The following is a 21454-nucleotide window of genomic DNA, read 5'->3' on the forward strand; positions in this document are numbered from 1 at the left end:
CCACTTGATGTTTAGAAAGAGCGTAATATGCATAAACATAAATAAAATGCAATGGTGTGTCCAAGTGGAGGAAGCTGTTTTTAATCAGAGTCCTGAGGACAGCAATATAAAATCCTCATCCCAGGACATATCCGATCGTGGGGAAGAACTTCACTAACAAAGCAGTCTATTTGAAGTCATAAAATAATCTAAACATTGTCCTAGTGGTAGGAAGCAACGAAATAGTCTTCAAATTGTGTCTGAAGACGGAATAGAGAAACTTAGACTTAGCAGTTGCTCATCAGGGGCCATAAGATGCAAAGCGACATGAAAAATTATCAATAATCTTCAAAACGAAAGAATGAAGGAGCAGTACTTTCATCCAAAGCCTTCACGCACTCATGGTCATGACTCACATGCTGGGGCTGACAAGCCACATACTTTCTAACACTCCATTTCTACCGACAGAACACCAGCGACACATTTTCAAATCAAAAGTGCTTTCCATGTAGCTTATGGTGATGTCCAGTGGGCAGTACACTGGTAACTTCGGGGCTCCATTTGCAAGTTGCCTTTTGAATTTTGACTTTGTGAATTTTCCATCATATCACATGAGGCTTTTAGCATTGCACATGACCACACAGGACAACTTATTCCTGTGACGAAGGATTTCTTAAGGATCCTTAGTGATTGTGTCCTGCTCTAAGTAAACACTTAAGTCCTGTACTGACATAAGAGAACAAACAGGTTTTTGAAAACTTAATTTCTACAGAGAAAAAAAAAAAGTTCCATTTGGGAGAACTACCAACTCTAAGCAGTTTCATGTTTTATTTTAATTCACTTTATATGAAACTGCTTTGTTATACATTTGGAGAGTCAGAATTTTATAATGTAGCACAAGACAATCTTAAACCGTCAATGCTCCTGCCCCAGCCTCTCGAGCTGTGAGAAATACAAGCATGCGCCACTACCCCCAAGTGTATAAAATATTAAAGGCATTAAAATTAATTACTGTGATACATTTTAACTAAATAAAATTCCCAATTCCTCCTCCTAGGGAATAGAATACCATCATGCATCCCCCAACACACATACTTCTAAGGGCCACTCTGATAGGCCTGAGACTGGACAGAGATGAATACTAGATGTAATTTCACCACTGGCTTATCAATTTTAAGGCTATGAAGCTTGTGGTACACTGCAGGGGTTCTCAAAGTCCTCTGTGTCAACTCCTTTCCTGGCAATAAGAGGGTTATATGAGGCAAGATGAACCCAGGCAAGGCCTTGACTCCATGTGACGATCCACGGGACTACAGCCTTGTTTTGTTTCAGTATTTTTAATCTTATTGAGTTTTTATTTATTACTTATTTTCAGTTTTTATTTTGCTTTTGGAAAATAGAGACAAAGAACATGAAGTTGGGTGGATAGGGAAGGTCTGGGAGGAGTTTGGAAGTGAAAGGAATATGATCAAAATATGATGTATTAAAAAAATCTGTAAAAACTCTAGCCACCCAAAACCCAGAGGGAGAAAAAAAAACCATAATGTTGATGGATACCTTGGGAGGTGTAAGACATGCACAACACCATGGTATACTCAACAAGATATCGAAAACACAGAGTCAAGGAAACATGGAGAAGAGGAAGCCAGGAGACAGACACGAAATCATGGGAGCTAGGGGGCATGGGCTCATGGAAATGTGGACCCAGGGGACACACATGGACATGGAGTCCAGGGAGCTGGAGAACATATTTGTACCTGTAGGACAAACATAAAATCATGGGACACAGAGATGCAAGGACACACACAGATCCAGAGGATGTCCACAGAACAGGGGAAGCACATGGAGTCAGGAGACAAACATGGAGCTGGGAACACAGATGGAGCCAAGGGATGTGAACAGAACCACGGCCACACATGGGACCAGAGCACACACATGGAACCTGAGAACACACATGGAACCAGGGGACACACGAGGAGCTGGAGACATACGTGGCGTTGGAGGACACAGAGGAAGACAGGGCTCATACACAGAGCTGAGGAACATGGATGAACTTCTGAGACACACATGAAAAAGGAAACACATGGAGCTGGAGGATATGCATGGCACCCGGCACAAAGCAGCCTTCTTCTCATATCTGTTCTCCAAACTCCTGTTTGCTAATCGCATAAACTTTGCTCTCCCCTTGAGGGTAACTGACGCTGACTGGGTTATAACTTCTCACACCGTAATCAGAAGAGATGCCAACCAGAACCCGAAGGCCGGCCAGGACCAGCAGGCAAAGAATCTACGGGGATGCCAAGGCAAGAGTGGGAGGAGGTGGGAAAGTTGGCAGAAATGGTGGTTAATAGGAGCAATGAGGACTGGAGCTCGGTATCGTGGGGAAGAGTAGAACGTAGCTCTCAAAGAGCAGGGCCTTTGCCTTCTACTCACCATGCATAGTGAAGTGCCAGCACATTAATACAGGCTCTGTATTTTCTCATCATAATCTAACAAAGCAATGCTTCCAACATAGGCATAAATATGTGAAACAATTATATGACTAAGAAAAAATACAGGATCCATGAAAAAAACAATCACCCCTACTGTGGTACAGGAATAAAAGTACAAGTTTGAAAACACTTGACCACTTAAGGCCCCATGTTTAGATAAGGTGCCACTCACGAGCTTGGTCCCAGTAATGACCAGGGCTGGAAAAGATAACCCCCCTTATTGCCCTTCCCAAGCTCTCACGACAAAGTATTACTAATCCTCTATGAAGCATCCATAAGCTTTTCCATAAATTCTGAAATAATTCTTAGGCCAATCAATACACTTGCAAGTAGGAAGAAATTCTACAAGATCACTAAAGAGTTAAAAATAAAGATTGCAAGGACCTGGAAGTGGAAATCAATAGTGCCCTGCCTGGTTCTGCAGGCAGAAGCAATCTTAGGCATTAATACTAAATGCTTCCAACAAAGACCCTGATGAAATGCCCCAAATCAGTCACGATTTTAAGGCCTAATACTCTACAGCGTATGGAATGACTCACTCATCAGTGGTCTTTCTTCCTGCATAATGGTAAATTGCTTGCTGTAAGTCCAATTCAATCAGTGGTGCACACTCTCTACATAGCCAGCATGCTGGGTAAACTTTAATCAATAAACAAACAAAAACAGCATAAGGTACAATTGCCTCAAGTAGACTTGAAACATTTAAGGCTAATTCCAATGATGGTTATGGGACTCAGTGAGCATGCTAAGAAACAGGCTGCTTGAAGGGTCACTATTTTTCCCACTTATTGGAACAGATGTTTAGGGAAATGACAAGCACATCAGTGTGAATGGAATGCTGGCAATGGGTCAGGGTATTTTAGTCACCACTGAACACTCATGGATAAATCTTCCAGAGCGTGCAGCCAAGGAGGGAGGCAGCCTTCAAACCCACCAAGCCGTTAGGTCGTGTGAAGCAAAGGCCTCATTGAGAGAGGAGTGACAAGTACTTCACCGAGGCTGGGAAACAAGACTGTGCCAGAGTCTTCAGTCTGCCCGGGTACTTCCAATCAAGACACTGACAAAATGTGCATGACATGACATGAAGGTGTTGCACATGATCAGCCTATGATTCACTTCACTAACAGCCTCTTAGGCAGAATGTTGCCGAAGTATAACACCAAATCATGACTTTTAAAAGAACCACGCGGAAATCAAGATTTTAAATAAGGCTATCCTATTCCTTCATTTCTCCCTTGCCAGTGTTTTGGGATAATTCCTCAAACTTTTGTGTGCGATTGGGTCCTACATTTCAAAAATGTATTCATGTGATAAAGTGGTGACCAGCTGTCAGCTCCAGCATAAGCTATTCTCAAAGCATCCGCAGGGAATCTTTTGTGTGTTTTATGAGCAGTCTTATCTTTTGTTCAAAGCATCACATACTTCCGAGAGCCCCCAGTCTCTTGGGCATCACCTGCCCACTCCCCAGGAACTCCTACCCCACCTCAACCCACTTTCTGTCCTGCATCCTGGGTGCCTGAGCCCTTCCCTTCTGTCGGGCTCACTGGAGGTGTAATCTGCTTCCTACCAGAGAACCTCTCACCTGTTCCCAGGACCCCACCCACTCCTCCAGCTCAATGGCTTGGCCACACTGACTCTCTCCCCCTCTCTTTTCTTTCTTTAGCCTCTTCCTTCACCAGGCTTCTTCCCATCTTCACTAAAGGATTATTCAACAATGCTCTTTTCAAAGCTATTTCCTGTCTTCCGGTCCCTGCACAGCTAACACATTTCTCTCTTTGGATCCACATATTTATCTTTACATGAAATGTGTTTTACTTTCTCCTCCTACACAGCCCTGGTTAAGCAACACGCCATGGACTGTGCTGGGGCCACACAACACCATCCCCCTGAGCCTTAAACAAAGGCACCTGCAGATGTGCCACAGTTTGAAATTGCCTTTGCAAGATGAACTGTTTGAGACCAGGTGATAACTGGAACTGGGCTCTCCCTAATACAAAGTAACACAATACAACAAGAGAAGAAAGAGAATCACACAGGGAGACTGTAGAGAGTGTGTAGTCCAGGAGACTGGACAAAGCAGCTGCAAACTAAGGCAGGTGGAGGACTGCTGCTGACCACGAGAAACGAAGTCTTCTCTAGAGGCACCAGAGAGAGCATGGCTTCGTTCACATTGCCACAGTGACTGCTGGATAGTATACACGGTGAGAGAAGACATTTGGAAATTATCCAGTGGTCATTTTGCAACAGCCCTAGGAAAGCAATACCCAGATAAACCACGACTATGAGAACTGCTGGAATGCAGCTCAACTGTTTGGCTTTTCAAATTCACAAATTATCAACACAAAAAGACCCAGGACAACCAGAGCAAGGTGACTCCTCTGCCTTCTGGCCCATACTGAACTTGAACCCTGCATTATCAGACTTTCATGGCCAACACTGTTTTTAAAAGAATCCGTCACTGAGATTTGAAGTATCTTGTTCTCAGCTAGATCCTTCCTTCTGGGGCTCACAGGCTTCTCAGTCCACAGGCATTATGTCCCTCACATCAGCTTCCCTTGTTGACCATATTTGGAGTAAAGATCAAAGATCCTAGATATCAACAAAGCTTCCTAGTCTCTTGGGTTCTCTATCTATTATATCATTAACTATAGCTCACTCCAGTTTCTGGAACCACCCCTACTTCTGATTTCCTATATTTGTGTCACCATCTAGACACCAGTTTCTCATTCTTGCTGCCTTTGATCACAGCAGCAGCCCCAGAATGAACTTGCCTGATGACCACAGCATTGCCTTCCTCCCAATGGAGGTTAATCTTCAGATATCTCGCCATGCCACGCACATCTAGGCCCTCACTATCTATGGTAGCCTTAGCCACTTCCCCTCCTCCCCTTTCACCTAGATATGGACATTGTGACTCATTCTGTACCGTGTTTTGCTAGGACCTATGGTGCATCTTCACCTCAGCACTAAATACTTGCTCACTTCCTTTCTCTGGAATTTCTTCCCCTTTGTGGGGTGCATAAACTCCTGGCAGCCATCTGGGACTCAGCTCTGCCATGAGCTTTTCCTAAAAACCTTCCAGAAATGGTTCTGCGAATGTGACCACCTGACTTCCATGTTTCTCCCCTGTGGTCCCTGCACATGACACAAACACCTAACCGAGTATGATGGGAAAACCTTGACCTCTATTGAACCAAATTTTAGCATGGATGTTGTTGGCAACAGGCAGTCATTAAATGTTAGTTACATGTTCACCCAAAACTAAAAATAGGCAACTTAGAGTTGGGGAAGTAACCCAATGACAGACTGATCGCCTAACCCTGGGAAAAAGATCATTTACAATACTCTGAGATGTCATTTGTGAACTGTGGGGTGGGCTCAGTTTGCAAACCCTAAGAGCATACTCTGCTGGCAAGGCTGCCGGGAACAGATCCTAAGGCAATGATACCTTCATCAGGCAGAATCTGAAATGTGCAACCAAACCACCCAGGCACATTTTATCTTTAATCTAGGATTTCTAGTTCTTGGAAAATCTTCCAATGTATCTCTCAGTGAAGGTTTTTGACAGACTAGATCACATCATGGTAGAGAGCTGCACCACAAGAACACTGGTGTAAATGTGGACATTTTGGTGCCAGAATTTACTCTGTTATGCCAAAGTGTACACACACCACCTTTTATGAAAGATCACTAACTTTGATTATGTCTATATGTGTATGCATCTTTGTTTGAGGTATGAAAGAACAATAAACCATGAAATATAAGTAAGGCTTTATGTAAATGTAGAGCAGGAACCCAAAAGATAGATTTCTGTGAACAACTCTCACTCCATCAATTTTATTTTAATTTTCTAAAAAGCAAAAGCAAAATCTAAGAACTAAAATAAACCGAGTTTGGGTTGTTGGCATAACTATAAAAAATGGGATGGCTTTCCAGGACTTTACAGTGGTAATTTGGCTTTAATTTTTCAGTGGACTACATACCCTGAAGACCAAAGAAAAGAAGAAAAAATTATCTTGAAGGGTTTTCAATTACTCCCAGCAAGTAGGGGTTGTGTAGAGCTGCTACTGAGGAAATGTTGGAGTGGTGGGGCATGCACTGTAATGATGGAGTGGGAAGACATGCACTGTGATGATGGAGTGGGAGGACATGCACTGCAATGTTGGAGTGGGGGGACATGCACTGTAATGATGGAGTGGGAGGACATGCACTGTAATGATGGAGTGGGGCATGCACTGTGATGATGGAGTGGGAGGACATGCACTGTAATGATGGAGTGGGAGGACATGCACTGTAATGATGGAGTGGGAAGACACGCACTGTAATGATGGAGTGGGAGGACATGCACTGTGATGATGGAGTGGGAGGACATGCACTGTAATGATGGAGTGGGAAGACATGCACTGTGATGATGGAGTGGGAAGACATGCACTGTGATGATGGAGTGGGAGGACATGCACTGTAATGATGGAGTGGGAAGACATGCACTGTGATGATGGAGTGGGAGGACATGCACTGCAATGTTGGAGTGGGGGGACATGCACTGTAATGATGGAGTGGGAGGACGTGCACTGTAATGATGGAGTGGGGGGACATGCACTGTGATGATGGAGTGGGGGGACATGCACTGTAATGATGGAGTGGGAGCACATGCACTGTAATGATGGAGTGGGAAGACATGCACTGTGATGATGGAGTGGGAGGACATGCACTGTAATGATGGAGTGGGGCATGCACTGTAATGATGGAGTGGGAGGACATGCACTGTAATGATGGAGTGGGAGGACATGCAGTGTAATGATGGAGTGGGACATGCACTGTGATGATGGAGTGGGAGGACATGCACTGTAATGATGGAGTGGGGGGACGTGCACTGTAATGATGGGGTGGGAGGACATGCACTGTGATGATGGAGTGGGAGGACATGCACTGTAATGATGGAGTGGGAGGACATGCACTGTAATGATGGAGTGGGAGGACATGCACTGTAATGATGGGGTGGGAGGACATGCACTGTAATGATGGAGTGGGAGGACATGCACTGTGATGATGGAGTGGGAGGACATGCACTGTAATGATGGAGTGGGAGCACATGCACTGTGATGATGGAGTGGGAGGACATGCACTGCAATGTTGGAGTGGGGGGACATGCACTGTAATGATGGAGTGGGAGGACATGCACTGTAATGATGGAGTGGGAGGACATGCACTGTAATGATGGAGTGGGAGGACATGCACTGTAATGATGGAGTGGGAGGACATGCACTGTAATGATGGGGTGGGAGGACATGCACTGTAATGATGGAGTGGGGGGACATGCACTGTGATGATGGAGTGGGAGGACATGCACTGTAATGATGGAGTGGGAGGACATGCACTGTGATGATGGAGTGGGAAGATATGCACTGTGATGATGGAGTGGGGGGACATGCACTGTAATGATGGAGTGGGAGGACATGCACCGTAATGATGGAGTGGGAGGACATGCACTGTGATGATGGAGTGGGTAGACATGTACTGTAATGAAGAGTGATGGGTCATGTACTGATGGAGTAGGGGGGCATGCACTATGTGAAAGGAAAAGAAATGAGTGTTTCCCTTCAGAGACACAAAGATTTGTGCACAGGAGAAAGAAACAGAGGATAAGGTGGCAGAGGTTATGGCCCTGGAGCCTAGAGATGACCTGGACATAGCAGGAGTTCATAGAGTTTATTTTCATATGTGTTTTCCTTAGTACTGTTCACTAAAGAGCCCTAACTGCTAGTGCTCCAAGCAGCCAGGAAGCACCATTCCCAGAGTGATATGAGGAAGTAGGTAAGAGAATAGCATCATCTTTGATCCAAGAGACTGAAAGTTATCACTGACCTCAGGACCCAACTTCAAGATGCTCTCCTATGCAGAAAGGGCATCGTTCTAACATCCACAGGGTCAAAAAAGTAGCAAAGAATTAAAATCTATCAAATATATTAAAATTCACATATTGATATCAAGATGACCAATAGAGAAAGGAAAACATAACTTATCAGATCCCCTAGAATGACAAACGGATGAACAGGTAGATGTCAGGAAACCCATTAACTGGAGTGAAAACAAAACAGGACAAAAGCTGGCCTTGGTCAGGGAGCTCAGCCTAGGTTTCCTCTCCCAGCTGCACTGCAGGGGTGTTCAGAGAGCAGGCAAAGGAAAGTTGGTTCATATGGAACTGTTCTAAGTATGAAATGAAGAAGAGATGATAAAATAAGAACAGCTCAGGCCTGCTCCCATTAGCTAGTGGCTGTAAATAACTTTCCACTGCCCACTGGACACTGCCTCACAGTGAGAGTCCACAGAAGTCAAAAGGATGTGAGTGGAGATCTCATCAGGACTCATGTCAACCTGGGAATTACGGGTTATAATGGACTCAGGAAAACTCGAGTGATACAATCAGGATTCAGTGGGCAGATGCCACACCAGGTGAGTGATTCTATTTCTTTAAAAGATGTTTTCTTCATGAGAAATAAAAAAGTGTAGTAAAAGATTTAAAGACATTCAAGAATTACCCAACAAGGCCGTACTGTTTGGATTTCAGGTAGATCCTTGTTTGACCCTATAGAATTCACACCCTCATGAGACCATGCCCTTCATGGTGTTAGGAAAAATTTTATTTGGGAGCTTTTCCATGTCTGATAGAACAATAATATCATGAAGTTCTTTTCATTAACAGCTACAGACTGAAATATCATAGATAGAATTATATGATATCCTGAATTTGGATAAACATAATTTGGTAAATGTGGGACAAATCAGGGGTAGGTATTTAAATGAGAAAGAAATAGAATGTAAATTGATAAATCTGGGACTTAGATTGTTTATATTTCATATCGACATAAGAAGCCTGTGATACAAAGCTTCAACCCTAAAGGAAAGCTGTTGAAATGAGTTAATAAAATTTAATGTCTGATTTGGGCTGATAATAGATGCATGTTGAGTGTAGGGAGCCATTATTCAAAGATGGCGCTGGCTTCCTGGTAGCCTAGCTGTAAACAACTCCATATTTGGGCTATGATGCACGAGTATGGTAATTGGCCTTATGTCCTCAGCCTATCCCGTGGCTCCCCATGCTAGCATTCTGGCGGGACCCAATCACAGTACGGCACGTTTGCCTGATTCCCTATATAAGCAGCAGCATTTTAGTCCTCGCCGCCCCTCACCTCCCGCACTCCCTTAACCAAGAGGCGCTCCAATAAAGTGTGATCTGAGAAGGATCCTCGCGTGGTGGTCGTTCTTCCTCGCTGGCGCTGGCCGAGGAGCGCGCCGCAACTGGTGCCGAAACTCGGGAAGGAAACTTCGGACACCAGGTGAGGGGTCGAAGAGGATTCAGAACTCAGCACACGGAGCGGTGACGTCAGTAAGTTCGCCAGGAACGGCTACGACGTAGGTATGCTGATTACTATAAGGGGATTAATCCGCAGCCCTTCGCTCAGACATGTAAACAGGTATCGGTAATGCGGGCGCTACCGCGACAGTTGAGGACAGAGGCATAGTTATTATTGTGTTTTGTTTTCCTCACTGTGGATTGTTCAAGTGTCCAGGCCGTAAAGATCTTACATCACTTTGGTAGAGAAGCGAAGAGTGAATGTGCCTATCAACAAAGAACTACTACACCAAGAAGACCCTTCAGACAATAATGGATTCTACCGCATTGTGCTGCTAGATGAGGACCGCAGGGCTTGTCATGGTAAGACCCTGGCTTCTTCAGGAAATGCCTAGAAAAAAAATTTTTCTGTTTTACTCCTGTTTACTGCAGTGCTGATGCCATGGTTTCAGCCTCTGAGTTGAATGTCTGGGAGCCCATCGGCACCTGTTAAATGATGATGGGACAATAACACAGTTTCTATCCGTAGCAATCCCATCTGGGATCCGTCATGAGCAAGTACTACTTCTAGACCTGAGATTCTTATGGGGAAGAATCTTTATTTTTGTCTTCATTTAAACAATTACCAGGTGAAGTCACAGAACAAAAAAGAACAACCATCTTCTATTATCTTGCACTAAACATGGGATTTGCATTTACATTGTGGTCTTACTTCTTTCACTTTATGTCTTATAGCCTTATTCCTTACCTTTGTAGGAGACAACAGGATGCTCAGCTCTCTGGCACTGGGCGGGTTCCTGGAACTCAGGGCGGGCGATACTCCACACTCCCAGGCTTGAGAACAGCCATGCAAGGATGCAGGCTCTCTTCATGGTGGGCAAGGGGTCTCTGACTCTGGGAACGTGTCTTCTACGAAGCTCACCTTCTCCTCATGGGTGAAAAGTACCTACAACACACAAGAGAATGGTCCTGTGAACATCAGCTCATGTTTTATTTCCTGGTGGATAGTGTGCTGTAAAAGTCCTATTCACTAACTTCTAAGTTTGTAATGTGTGAAGACAAGGGATGTTAGAGAATACAAACAGCTTATATTTGATAGTAAATTATGTTTCAGAGTCTCTCTCTCTCTCTCTCTCTCTCTCTCTCTCTCTCTCTCTGTGTGTGTGTGTGTGTGTGTGTGTGTTTGGTGAGTGTGTGTATGCATGTAATGCTGTGTGTGTGTAAGGGTGTGAGTGTATATGGGTGAGTGTATGTGTATAGCATAGACATGTGTGTATTGGTCTGCTACATATGGGTGTGTATGCACATGTGTAGTACAGATTGTGTGTATATTGGTATGAATGTGTGGAGATGTATGTATGGGTATGGATATGTACATATTGATGGATTTACTGGTGTATGTATGGGTGTGTGTGGTGAGTGGGTATATGTGCACAGTATCAATATGTGTGTATTGGTGTGTTGTGTGTGTATATGTATGTTTCTGTGTGTATAGTATAGCTTTTGTTTATGGGTATAGATGTGGATGTATATTAGTGTGTATGTTTTTCGGTGTGTGTATGTATTAATGTATGTGTATGGCTGTGCATATGCATCTATATATGGCTATGTGGATGTGTGTGTATGTATTTGTATATATTTGTGGGGTGTCTGTATGTGATGTATGTGTATGTCTATGTATGTGTACAGTATAGATTATGAATATATGAGTATGGAAATGTGTGTGGTGTGTGCATATGGGTGTGTGTGTACATATTATAGATTGTACATGTATGGGTGCGGATGTGTGTGTATGGCTGTATGTGAATAAATGAACTAAATCTGAGACAATCCAAGTTTAAGCTCTCCTCGATCACACCCCTCTTAGGTAACAGTGATTAATCATCGTGATCATTGTTAGGGCTTTCCTTGTAAGTCTGTCTTGGCCTGCTTGTGCAAACAGAGTTGACATGCAGTAACTCCATCACTCTTTATGATCCATAAGACCCTATTTAATAAGGCTACAGCCTTTGCCTTCTACCAACAATCTGATTAGCGTTATGGCTCACAATTCTTGTCAATCATTCTAATGACAGTAGAAATTTATGGACGATCTATCTGCAAAACCAGTGACCAAGTGTGAATCAAACAGAACGTAAATTGAGCAATACCAGGTGGAAAGAAGGATGAGGCTAGAAACAAAGACACTTTCAAGACTATGAACTAAACACACTCTACACTAAGGCAAGCTTGTACAAAGAGCTATGGCCCAAGCTCTTAACTTTAAAAGAAGTCAGAATGCCTTGGGAGTGAAGAGAGGTTGCCCCCGCCATTTAGAGGGTTCAAGGGTAGTCTCACAGAGGAGTCATATTTGAATTCAATGTTGAAGGATAAAGAGGATTTCAAAAGTCATTCCACACCAACGGGAGAGGATGAGAAAGCATCTTGAGGAGTGGGTAAACAGGCAAGAGGTAGCAGTAGACATCTGTTCTAGAATGCTTTACTGTACTTGGTACAGACACCAGGTAATACAAAGAGAGCAGAGGAAGAGCTTGGAGTGTAGGTCATGGTATAGAAAGTAAACAGTAGTAAGGTGTGAGGTCTTAATTGTGAGGCCACAAACTACTGCAGTTTATATACACTAGAAGAAATATATTACAAATAGGAAAAAATAAAGGTAATTGCAAAGAGAATAACAGAGGGGTGAACAAACTGACTTCAAGTTATCACAACTGTTCAGAAAAATAAAAGAAACTGTGGCTTTAGGCTTTGTCCATCATGAGCAAAAAGCAGAGACAAAGGGTAGCTAATGAATATGGTTGGTCAGCATGGTCACGGAGTCGAACTTACACCCCTACCCCACCAGGACGGGGCCCTCCACCCTGTGAGTCTGGGCTGCTCTGTAGTGGTACTGCTCAGCAAGCCACACAACAGAAGTCACAAATTCTAATTACCAAGCCAGGCCCTACAGCATGAGGACCACTTCCTGCCATCCAGAACGCATTCCTCAGAGAATCGAGGAAGCAGATCAGAAGTCCAACTCTCCACACCTGTCTCAGGAGAGAGACCAGTCAGGTGGTATGGGGGTTAGAACCCATAAAACCCAGCTTTCCAGCCACAATTGCTGTGACAAAACCTGAAACAAGCTGAGAGCCTTTAGCACATGTCAGAAGCACGGAATTATCACCCAGCTGAGCCCTTCCCAAATCCCTGAACACCAATATGTGAAATATGTTAAAAATGGCTATTGTTCTTATCTATCGGATTTTGGAAACAGAGACAAATTGACTCAAAGTGATATAAATGACTATCAGGATGTGACTACTATTCATTTAAATAGGATCCACTGAAGGCCTGGATGAAACTATATCTACGAAACTGTGATATTTGATACTGTACATGCCAGGATTACGGTGCTGAATGAATAGTTTGGAAAAATCATATCAACTCCAGGTCAGGTGATGAGGAAATTATTCAGAAGTAGCATATCCAGCCTGGAAAAGTTGAAATGATAAGTGGGGTTGATCTTCACTTAGAGGAGGCACGTTAGACAAAGAGGAAGCCATGCTAGATGGATAGACGACTGGATTCTGCCCAAAGACAATCAGCAGGCAACAAGTGGGGGTTTCCACAGAAAAGGAGACAGAAGCCCCATGTGAAGAAACAAAGAAATCAGCAGACTGAGAGAAGTAGAACAAAGTGCAGCTACCTCTTATGCTAGGTGGCCAAAGAAAATGCAATAAAATAAGAATGAGCACTGAAAGACTCTGGATTTTTAGGTCTGAGGAAGCAATTTGGCAAACAAGCACATGCTGACATGTAGTGGGCAATGCACTGGGAGGGGCATTTGAGCGTGATTAAGGCTGGTTTCATGGGGGGAATTGGTGACATGGAGAGTGGGCTGCTGGCGAGGCCCCTTCATCCCCCTCTGCACTCTTGCCCCCATCCTTCCATGCACACCACCTTGCCATGTTATGCACCCTACAGTCGATGATGCAGCAGAGGGACGCTCATCCACCACCACCCCTTGATTTCAGACTTCCATTCTGTGGCACTAAGAACACTAATTTCTTTTCTTGGAGAAATCACCCAGTTTCTGAGATTATTTTACAGTGAAGGGGGGGAAAAAGAGTACATCACAGATAATTAAAAATGGTCCATTTTCTGAGAAGGTTGAGTGGAGTAGAGATTATAGATTTAAGAGGGAAAAGGTGAAGGTGGCCGCTGCCTGCCACTCTAGCACTTAGAAATCTTGGCTGGAGGATTGTGAGGTCAAAGCTGGGCTGCATAGCGAAATGCTGTCAAAAAGGATAAATAAGTGAAAGAAGGCAGAAAAAATATCAAATGAGAGAAGACTCAGAAACACTTGAAATGGAAAGGTATTAGAATAAAAAGAAATTGGTTATTAAAGGGAGGAAAGTTTTCATCTTTAAGAAGCAGTGGGTTGCCGGGCGGTGGTGGCGCACGCCTTTAATCCCAGCACTCGGGAGGCAGAGGCAGGCGGATCTTTGTGAGTTCGAGGCCAGCCTGGGCTACCAAGTGAGTTCCAGGAAAGGCGCAAAGCTACACAGAGAAACCCTGTCTCGAAAAACCAAAAAAAAAAAAAAAAAAAAAAAAAAAAAAAAAAGAAGCAGTGGGTATTTCTATATTAAATACATACATATTGTATCAAAAGATTTAGAAACAGAAGAACACATCAAGTGGGTAGTATAACCAATGTAACAGTTCCCAAATTTGTGGTCAAATAAAGAGGTATCTCTGTGGGCCAAAGAAGTGATGATGAGAACTTCAAGCAGCAGGAAATTTAAAGGAGATGACCTGGTATTGATAAAAGTTAACTAGATAGGAGTGTCTCTCGTTTACTCATTGCTTACTGAATGCCAACCACACACATTGCACCGTGAACGTATGAACACATAGAGGAGCCAAGCAACATAGCGTGGAAGAGGCAAGCCTTAGAGCATCAGAAATGCCAATGAGGGCCCTGATATGAGGACACAGAGCAATGAGATCCACTGAGACTAAGAATCCCAGAGCAGGTAAAAGGTTAGGGTCCCCCGTAATGGAAAAGATTCTAGATGTTCTCACTGAATACAATCCTTAGATAGAGTAGAGAAGCAAATGAAGGGACTACAAACCAAGGCAGTGGGTGGGAAGAGGTAGAGAGAAGTGTAGGGGCCTAGAGACGGAACGGGAAGGAAAACAGGGAGCCAGAAGCACAGCTGTCCCGCAGCTGCGGATCCCTCAAACACAGAACATCGTAATAGATTCGGGCCCATAGCTGCTAAGGTTTCCCAAGCTAAAATATTAAAAGTTTTAATTAATGTTTTTCCCATTAGAGGACAGAGTAGAACCCCACTGTGAAACCGCTCATCTTCACTTTTCCTCCTGGCATGAGACTAAAGCCATAAAATGTCATCACCGAGTGGATCTCACAATAGACGACGTGACTGCGCAGGTATTCAAAATAGACGTGACTGCGCAGGTATTCAAAATAGAATTGACTGCACAGGTATTCCCTGGGAATCTGCTGGCCACACAGACCAGGAAAGTAGGTAGACTAACTGAAGATCTTCACCACTCAAAAGCCAACCCCCAAGTCACACACATCTAGCTCTGTAGCAGACGACTCGCTGTGCCCCCTCCCTGTCTGCCCTGTCTCTAGCATGGCACACAGATCTTCTCCTCCAACCTCCCCTTCCCCCATTCATCCCTTGATTCCAGCCTCCATCTCCAGTAGGCATTCCCTGGGCACCCTCTGCTTACCCAGGCCAGAAAAGCAGGTAGGATAACCACAGATATTTACCTCTTTCTCCCTTCCGCCAAATCCAACCCCTCAGACTCATGCACAGCTTCATAGCAGAATACATGCTTTGGCATTTCCACCATCTCTGCCCGCATATCCAGGGGACCACATAGATCTTCTTCTTTAACCCTTTCCCCCACTCATCCCTTTGTCTCAGACCCCAATTCCAGCAGGCTTTCCATGGGAAACCTCTAGCTAACCCTGCCAGAAAAGCAAATAGGCCCATGAAATAGGTAGGTGAGTTTCAGATCTTCACTCTCCCTCAGTACCTCCATATCCAATCCCTTAGTGCCTTTACCAGCACTGTAGCAGACTACATGATGTGGCCTCTCCTCTCTCTCTGACCCTATATCCAGGGGACTAAGGAGGTCCTGGTGGAACACCCTGCTTCCTTCCATCCTGTGAACCCTCTTCTAGCCCATTCCCATTCTTATATATCAGATCCCAATAAGCAGAAGAACATTGTGCCCAGAACCCCCAGGACACACACTTAGCAGAATCCCAGAAGCTTTCCATGCCAGGTAACACATAACCACCATATCTTCCTAAGAACCAGAGTGGACAATAGAAACCAAGGGAAAAAAACATCCACTCGACAAAGAAAGGAGCAGATATCAGCAAATAGAAATACAATCATCCCAAACTCAGACACCTAGACAGCAGTGTGTAAGCACGACCCATAATATCCAGGACAAAGGGTCCCCACCAGAGCCCATCAACCCATCTACAATAGGCTCTTAGAAAGACAGCAGAGCTGAAACACAAGACAGGGACCTTAAAACAGACCTTATGAACATGATAGAGGTCCTTCAGTGGGAAATGAACTAATTCGTTAAAGAAATATTTGAAAACACAAACAAAACATGGAAGGAAATGAATAAAATAGTTCAAAATCTGCAAGTAGGAATGAGTCAATAAAGAAAACCAAAATTGAGAGAAATCTGGCAATGAAAAATCTAGAAACTTGAACAGGAAGCTTAGAGGCAAACCTTACCAGTGGACTACAAGAGATGGAAGAGGGAACCTTGGGCATTGAAGACAAGATAGAAGAAATGGGTATACCACTCAGAGAAAATTTTAAATCTGAAAAACTCCAGGCAAAAAGCTTACAGAAAATCCTGGACACTATGAAAAGACCAAATCTATGAATAGTAGAAATAGAGGAAGTGGAAAAAACCCAGGTCAAAGGCAAATAAAATATTTTCAACAAAACCATCAATTAAAATTTCCTTAAACTAAAAGAGATACTTGTCAAGGTACAAGAAGCACACAGAACACAAAATATTCAGGACCAGAAAGGGAAATTCTAATGGCAGATAATAATCAAAACACTAAACATACAGACAAAGAAAGAATATTAAAATCTCCAATAGAAAAAGGCCAAGTAACATATGAAGGCAGACCTATGAGGATAACACCTGACTTCTCAAAGGAGAATCTAAACACCAGAAGGTCCTGTACAGAGTTCTACAAACGCTGAGACCACAGATGCCAGCCCAGACTACTATAACCAGAAAAACTTTCTATCACAATGGAGAAAAGACATTCCAAGACAAAACCAAATTTAAACATTATGTATCTACATCTTCAGCCCTACAGAACATACTAGAAGAAAACTTTGACTTCAACCTGAAGAGATGTTAAAATGCAGCCATTTTAATACCTAACAAAATATACATCAAACCAAAACTAATCAGCAGACATACAGAAGGACACTACACACTCATCAATGGAAAAATCCACCAAGAAGACATTGTAATTCTTAACATCTATACACCAAGCATAAGGGCACCAAATTCATAAAAGAAATGCTATTACCCCTTAAATCACATATTGACCCTCAAACACTGATAGTGGGAGACTTGAATACCCTACTCTTGCCAATAGACAGGTCATTCAAGCAAAAACTAAATACAGAAAAGCTAGCGCTAACATGTTACAAATCAAATGGATCTAACAGGTGTCTACAGAACATTTCACCTGAACATCTCATCAGCACCATACTGAACTTTCTTCAAAACTGACCAACTGCACACTGATAGATGCATGACATCAAAAATATATAAATAACTAAAAAAAAATCAAGAAAAAAATAACCCAATTTTAGAATGTAGTACATATCTAAAGAGTGAATCCTCAAAAGAGGAAACTCAATGTCTGAGAAGTATTTAAAGAAATGTTCATTCTAAGTCATCAGTGAAATACAAATGAAAACTACTTAAAGATTTCATCTTATATGGATCCAAAGGGCCAAGATCAATAAAACAAGTGACAGCTCATGAAGGCAAGAATGTAGACTTAGGGGAACACTCACCCATTGCTAGAGGGAGTACAAATTCATACAACTGCTGTTGAAATCAGAGCAGCAGTTCCTCAGAAAGATAGGAATCAATCTTCCTCAAGATCCACTTATACCACTCTTGGGCATATACCCAAAGGATGTGTCATCCTACTTCAGAGACACTTGCTCAACTGTGTTCATTGTTGCTGTATCCATAATAGCCAGAAACTGAAAACAGCCTAGATCTCTGTAAGTGGATGAATGGGTAAAGAAAATGTGGTACATTTACATAATGAAATATTACTCTACCTTCAGAAAATAAAATCATGAAATTCACAAGTAAATGGATGGAAATAGGAAAAGTCATTCTAAGTGAGATAACCCAGATCCAGAAAGAAAAATATGGTATGTATTTGTTTATATATGTACATGAGCTGTTTATGACACTGATAAGCAAGCTACAATCTGTAGAACCACGGAGGGTAGATATATAGTAAGGGACTAGGGGAAAGGATACCCTCCCTAGGAAAAGGAAATAGATAGTGATAGATAAATGAGAGGTATGGACTGGAAGGGGAGAATCAAAAGGGGAGGTGTGGGAAGAGGGAACAAGGGAAAGAATACAGAGAGGGACAGCTAAAATTAAGGGCCATTTGAGAGGGAATAGGAAAACCTAATGAAGTAGAAGCTTCCTAAATTATATACATGTATGAAGGCAATCTAAACAACATTGCCAAATGACAGGAAGACATGGCCCCAATTCGACATCTCTCATCACAAAAGGAAGCTTCAGCACTGAGAATGGGTTACATCTAATCGAGTTTTTACCCACACGGGTCCCAGGGAACTCCCAAAGAGCCCAGGCTATTGTCGTCATGGCTACAGTTGCTCCCAATAAATTGAGAGCAAAATTTTATTTCTGAAAATAACATCTACACAGCTCAGTGAACATGGAGAAATTGAGCTGGTACCTGCCTAGAACTTTCACCCCTACTGATGAGTATACTCACTACCAGGATATATTCTACTCACTACCAAAGGAGAAACATAAATGCCAACCCATCTACACACCCTTCTAACAACGGTCTCCTGCCAGCAAGACGCACTAGTGCAATGGGGGAACAAAGCTTGTGGGAGTAATCAATCCATATTTTATTTGATTTAAGGCCTTTTCCATGAGATGAAATCCATACCCAACTCTGCTTAGGTAATCAAGAACCTGAGACTAGATAGGCCAGGAACCTGTGGTAAAATCAAATAATCCTGCTGTGCAAAAAGAATATGGAAATGAAAGGATTCCTAATGACCTTCCACAGATCAGAACCTTTCTTAGCCAACATCAGAGATGCTTCCTCTGGCATTAGCAGGGGACAGACACAGAGACCTATGGCCAGACGATCTGCAGGGTGTGAGAGACCTTGGAATACTCAGCCCTAGATGGGATCTCCCTATCAAATCCCCCCCCCCCCCCCCCCCGCCTCTGAGTTCAGGGAACCCTGAAAAAGAGGAGGCAGAAAGAATATAAGAAGCCTGGCTGCCTTTCATCCCAGCACTCAGGAGGCAGAGCCAGGTGGATCTCTGTGAGTTTGAGGCCAGCCTGGTCTATATATGAGCATCCAGGAAAGGTGCAAAGCTACACAGAGAAACCCTGTCCCAAAAAAACAAAAAAACAAAACAAAAAAAAAAAGAGTGTAAGACCAGATGAGATGAAGAACACCAAAGAAACAAGATCCTCTAAATCAAAAAGGATCAGTACACGTGGGAACGTACAGAAACTGAGGCAGTGTGCACAGGGCCTGCACGAGTCTTCACCAGACGCATGCCCCCAGACTAACCCAGCAGGTAGCTCCAATTGATAGCCACTCGCAAATGAAAAACTTCATTTTCTCCAAGGGAGTCTCACTAGGAAAACAAACTATGCTGAAGGGTAGACAGCATGCCCAACAGAAGATGGCCAATAGAACTCAAAGGCATCTTGGAAAGTTCCTTGTGTCACAATGTGATCTCGGGGATTTTCTTTTTTTTTAAATTTTCACTTTTACTTTATTTTTTACTCTACACATTTGGTGTATATGTATATAGTGGCTTCTGGCCTTATGGTTTTTTTTTAGATTCCTGCATATGCAAAGGAGTAGGTCTGAGCATCTGCATCTATTTATCCTGTCTTTTCTTGGGCTCTTTTCTTCTGTTTGTTTTGTCCTATCCTGGTTTTCTTGTTTTTGATTTTTCTCTATCTTACTGTATTTTTCTATCATCCCTTAGAAGCCTGCTTGTTTTCTAAGCCGAGGCAGAAAGGGGGTGGTGTGGTGGTATTGTGTTCCCCAAAATATTGTGTACCTTAATAAACTTATCTGGGGTCAGAGAACAGAAAAGCCACTAGTTAGGCAGTGATAGCACACGCCTTTAATCCTAGCATTCCAGAGGCAGAAATCCATCTGGGATCTCTGTGAGTTCAAGGCCACATTGGAAAGAGCAAGGCATGGTGACTCATGCCTTTAATCCCAGGAAGCAAGCCTTTAATCCTAGGGAGTGATGGTAGAAAGCAGAAAGGTATATACGGCATGAGGACCAGAAACTAGAAGCATTTGGCTGGTTAAGCATTTGGCTGGTTAAGCATTCAGCTGGTTAAGCATTCAGGCTTTTGAGCAGTAATTCAGCTGAGAGCCATTGGGATGAGGACACAGAAGCTTCCAGTCTGAGGAAACAGGACCAGCTAAGGAATTGGCAAGGTGAGGTAGCTATGGCTTGTTCTGTCTCTCTGATCTACCAGCATTGACCCCAATAACTGGCCTCGGGTTTGATTTTATTAATAAGAACTTTTAAGATTCTTGCTACAGGGTGGGGATATGGATGAGAGGTGAGGTGGGGAGGAACTGGGAGTGGGGGGAGGGAGGGAACCATATTCAGAATATAACAGGTGGAGAAAAATCTATTTTAAATAAATGAATAAATAAACATGATTTAGACATAGCTTGGTTCTGTTAAGACTAATGATGTTTGGAGCATCCATATTGGCTGCTCTGCAACGGCCACAAGGAGCTGTCACAGATCTGTTTAAAAACAAGGCCAACCTAGCAATAAGATAAAAGAAAAGGAGACGCAAGTGGTAACAACCCTCAGTCTATTCTAATGCCATGGCAGGTACAATGTCAGCATTTATATCCATGCCTGCCACCCAAAACAGTGACCTCTCACAGAACACTCTCCCCAAGGTATGGGCCCTATTTTTATCTCCAAGATGGAGCTCAACTCCATGAGATGCTAAGGCTACAGCTGGTCAGTTTGCTAGGTCTAAGCCAAAAGAGAATACAGTCACCTGTTAGGTCTGTCAACTGCCTGTTACTGTGACAAAATATCTGAGATACTCCTCATAAAAGGAATGCATATGTTGGCTCGCGTTTTCAGTGGTTACAAGTCCAGTCACTTGGCTCTGCTACTTTCAGTCTGTGACAGCAGGATGCCTTATGGTATGAGCTGCTAATGGAGGGGACTTCTGACTCCATGACAGCCAAGACGAGGCTTTCAAGAAACCAGGAACAAAAGTCCTTTGTGAGGATATACAC

General features: G+C 43.3%; 1 protein-coding gene across 3 annotated transcripts in view; it reads right to left on the minus strand.

The window, feature by feature from the left end:
- Sema5a (semaphorin 5A) overlaps positions 1 to 21454 on the minus strand; it is a 474447-nt gene that overhangs the window by 285625 nt on the left and 167368 nt on the right. For all 3 annotated transcript variants that reach the window (XM_042261366.2, XM_076551679.1, XM_076551678.1), the window contains one exon: positions 10574 to 10771. In XM_042261366.2, the coding sequence (XP_042117300.1) occupies positions 10574 to 10697 (124 nt within the window). In that variant the 5' untranslated portion in view covers positions 10698 to 10771. The remainder of the gene's footprint in view (positions 1 to 10573; positions 10772 to 21454) is intronic.

Source organism: Peromyscus maniculatus, chromosome 15 (assembly GCF_049852395.1).
Source record: "Peromyscus maniculatus bairdii isolate BWxNUB_F1_BW_parent chromosome 15, HU_Pman_BW_mat_3.1, whole genome shotgun sequence".
Lineage (NCBI taxonomy): Eukaryota > Metazoa > Chordata > Mammalia > Rodentia > Cricetidae > Peromyscus > Peromyscus maniculatus.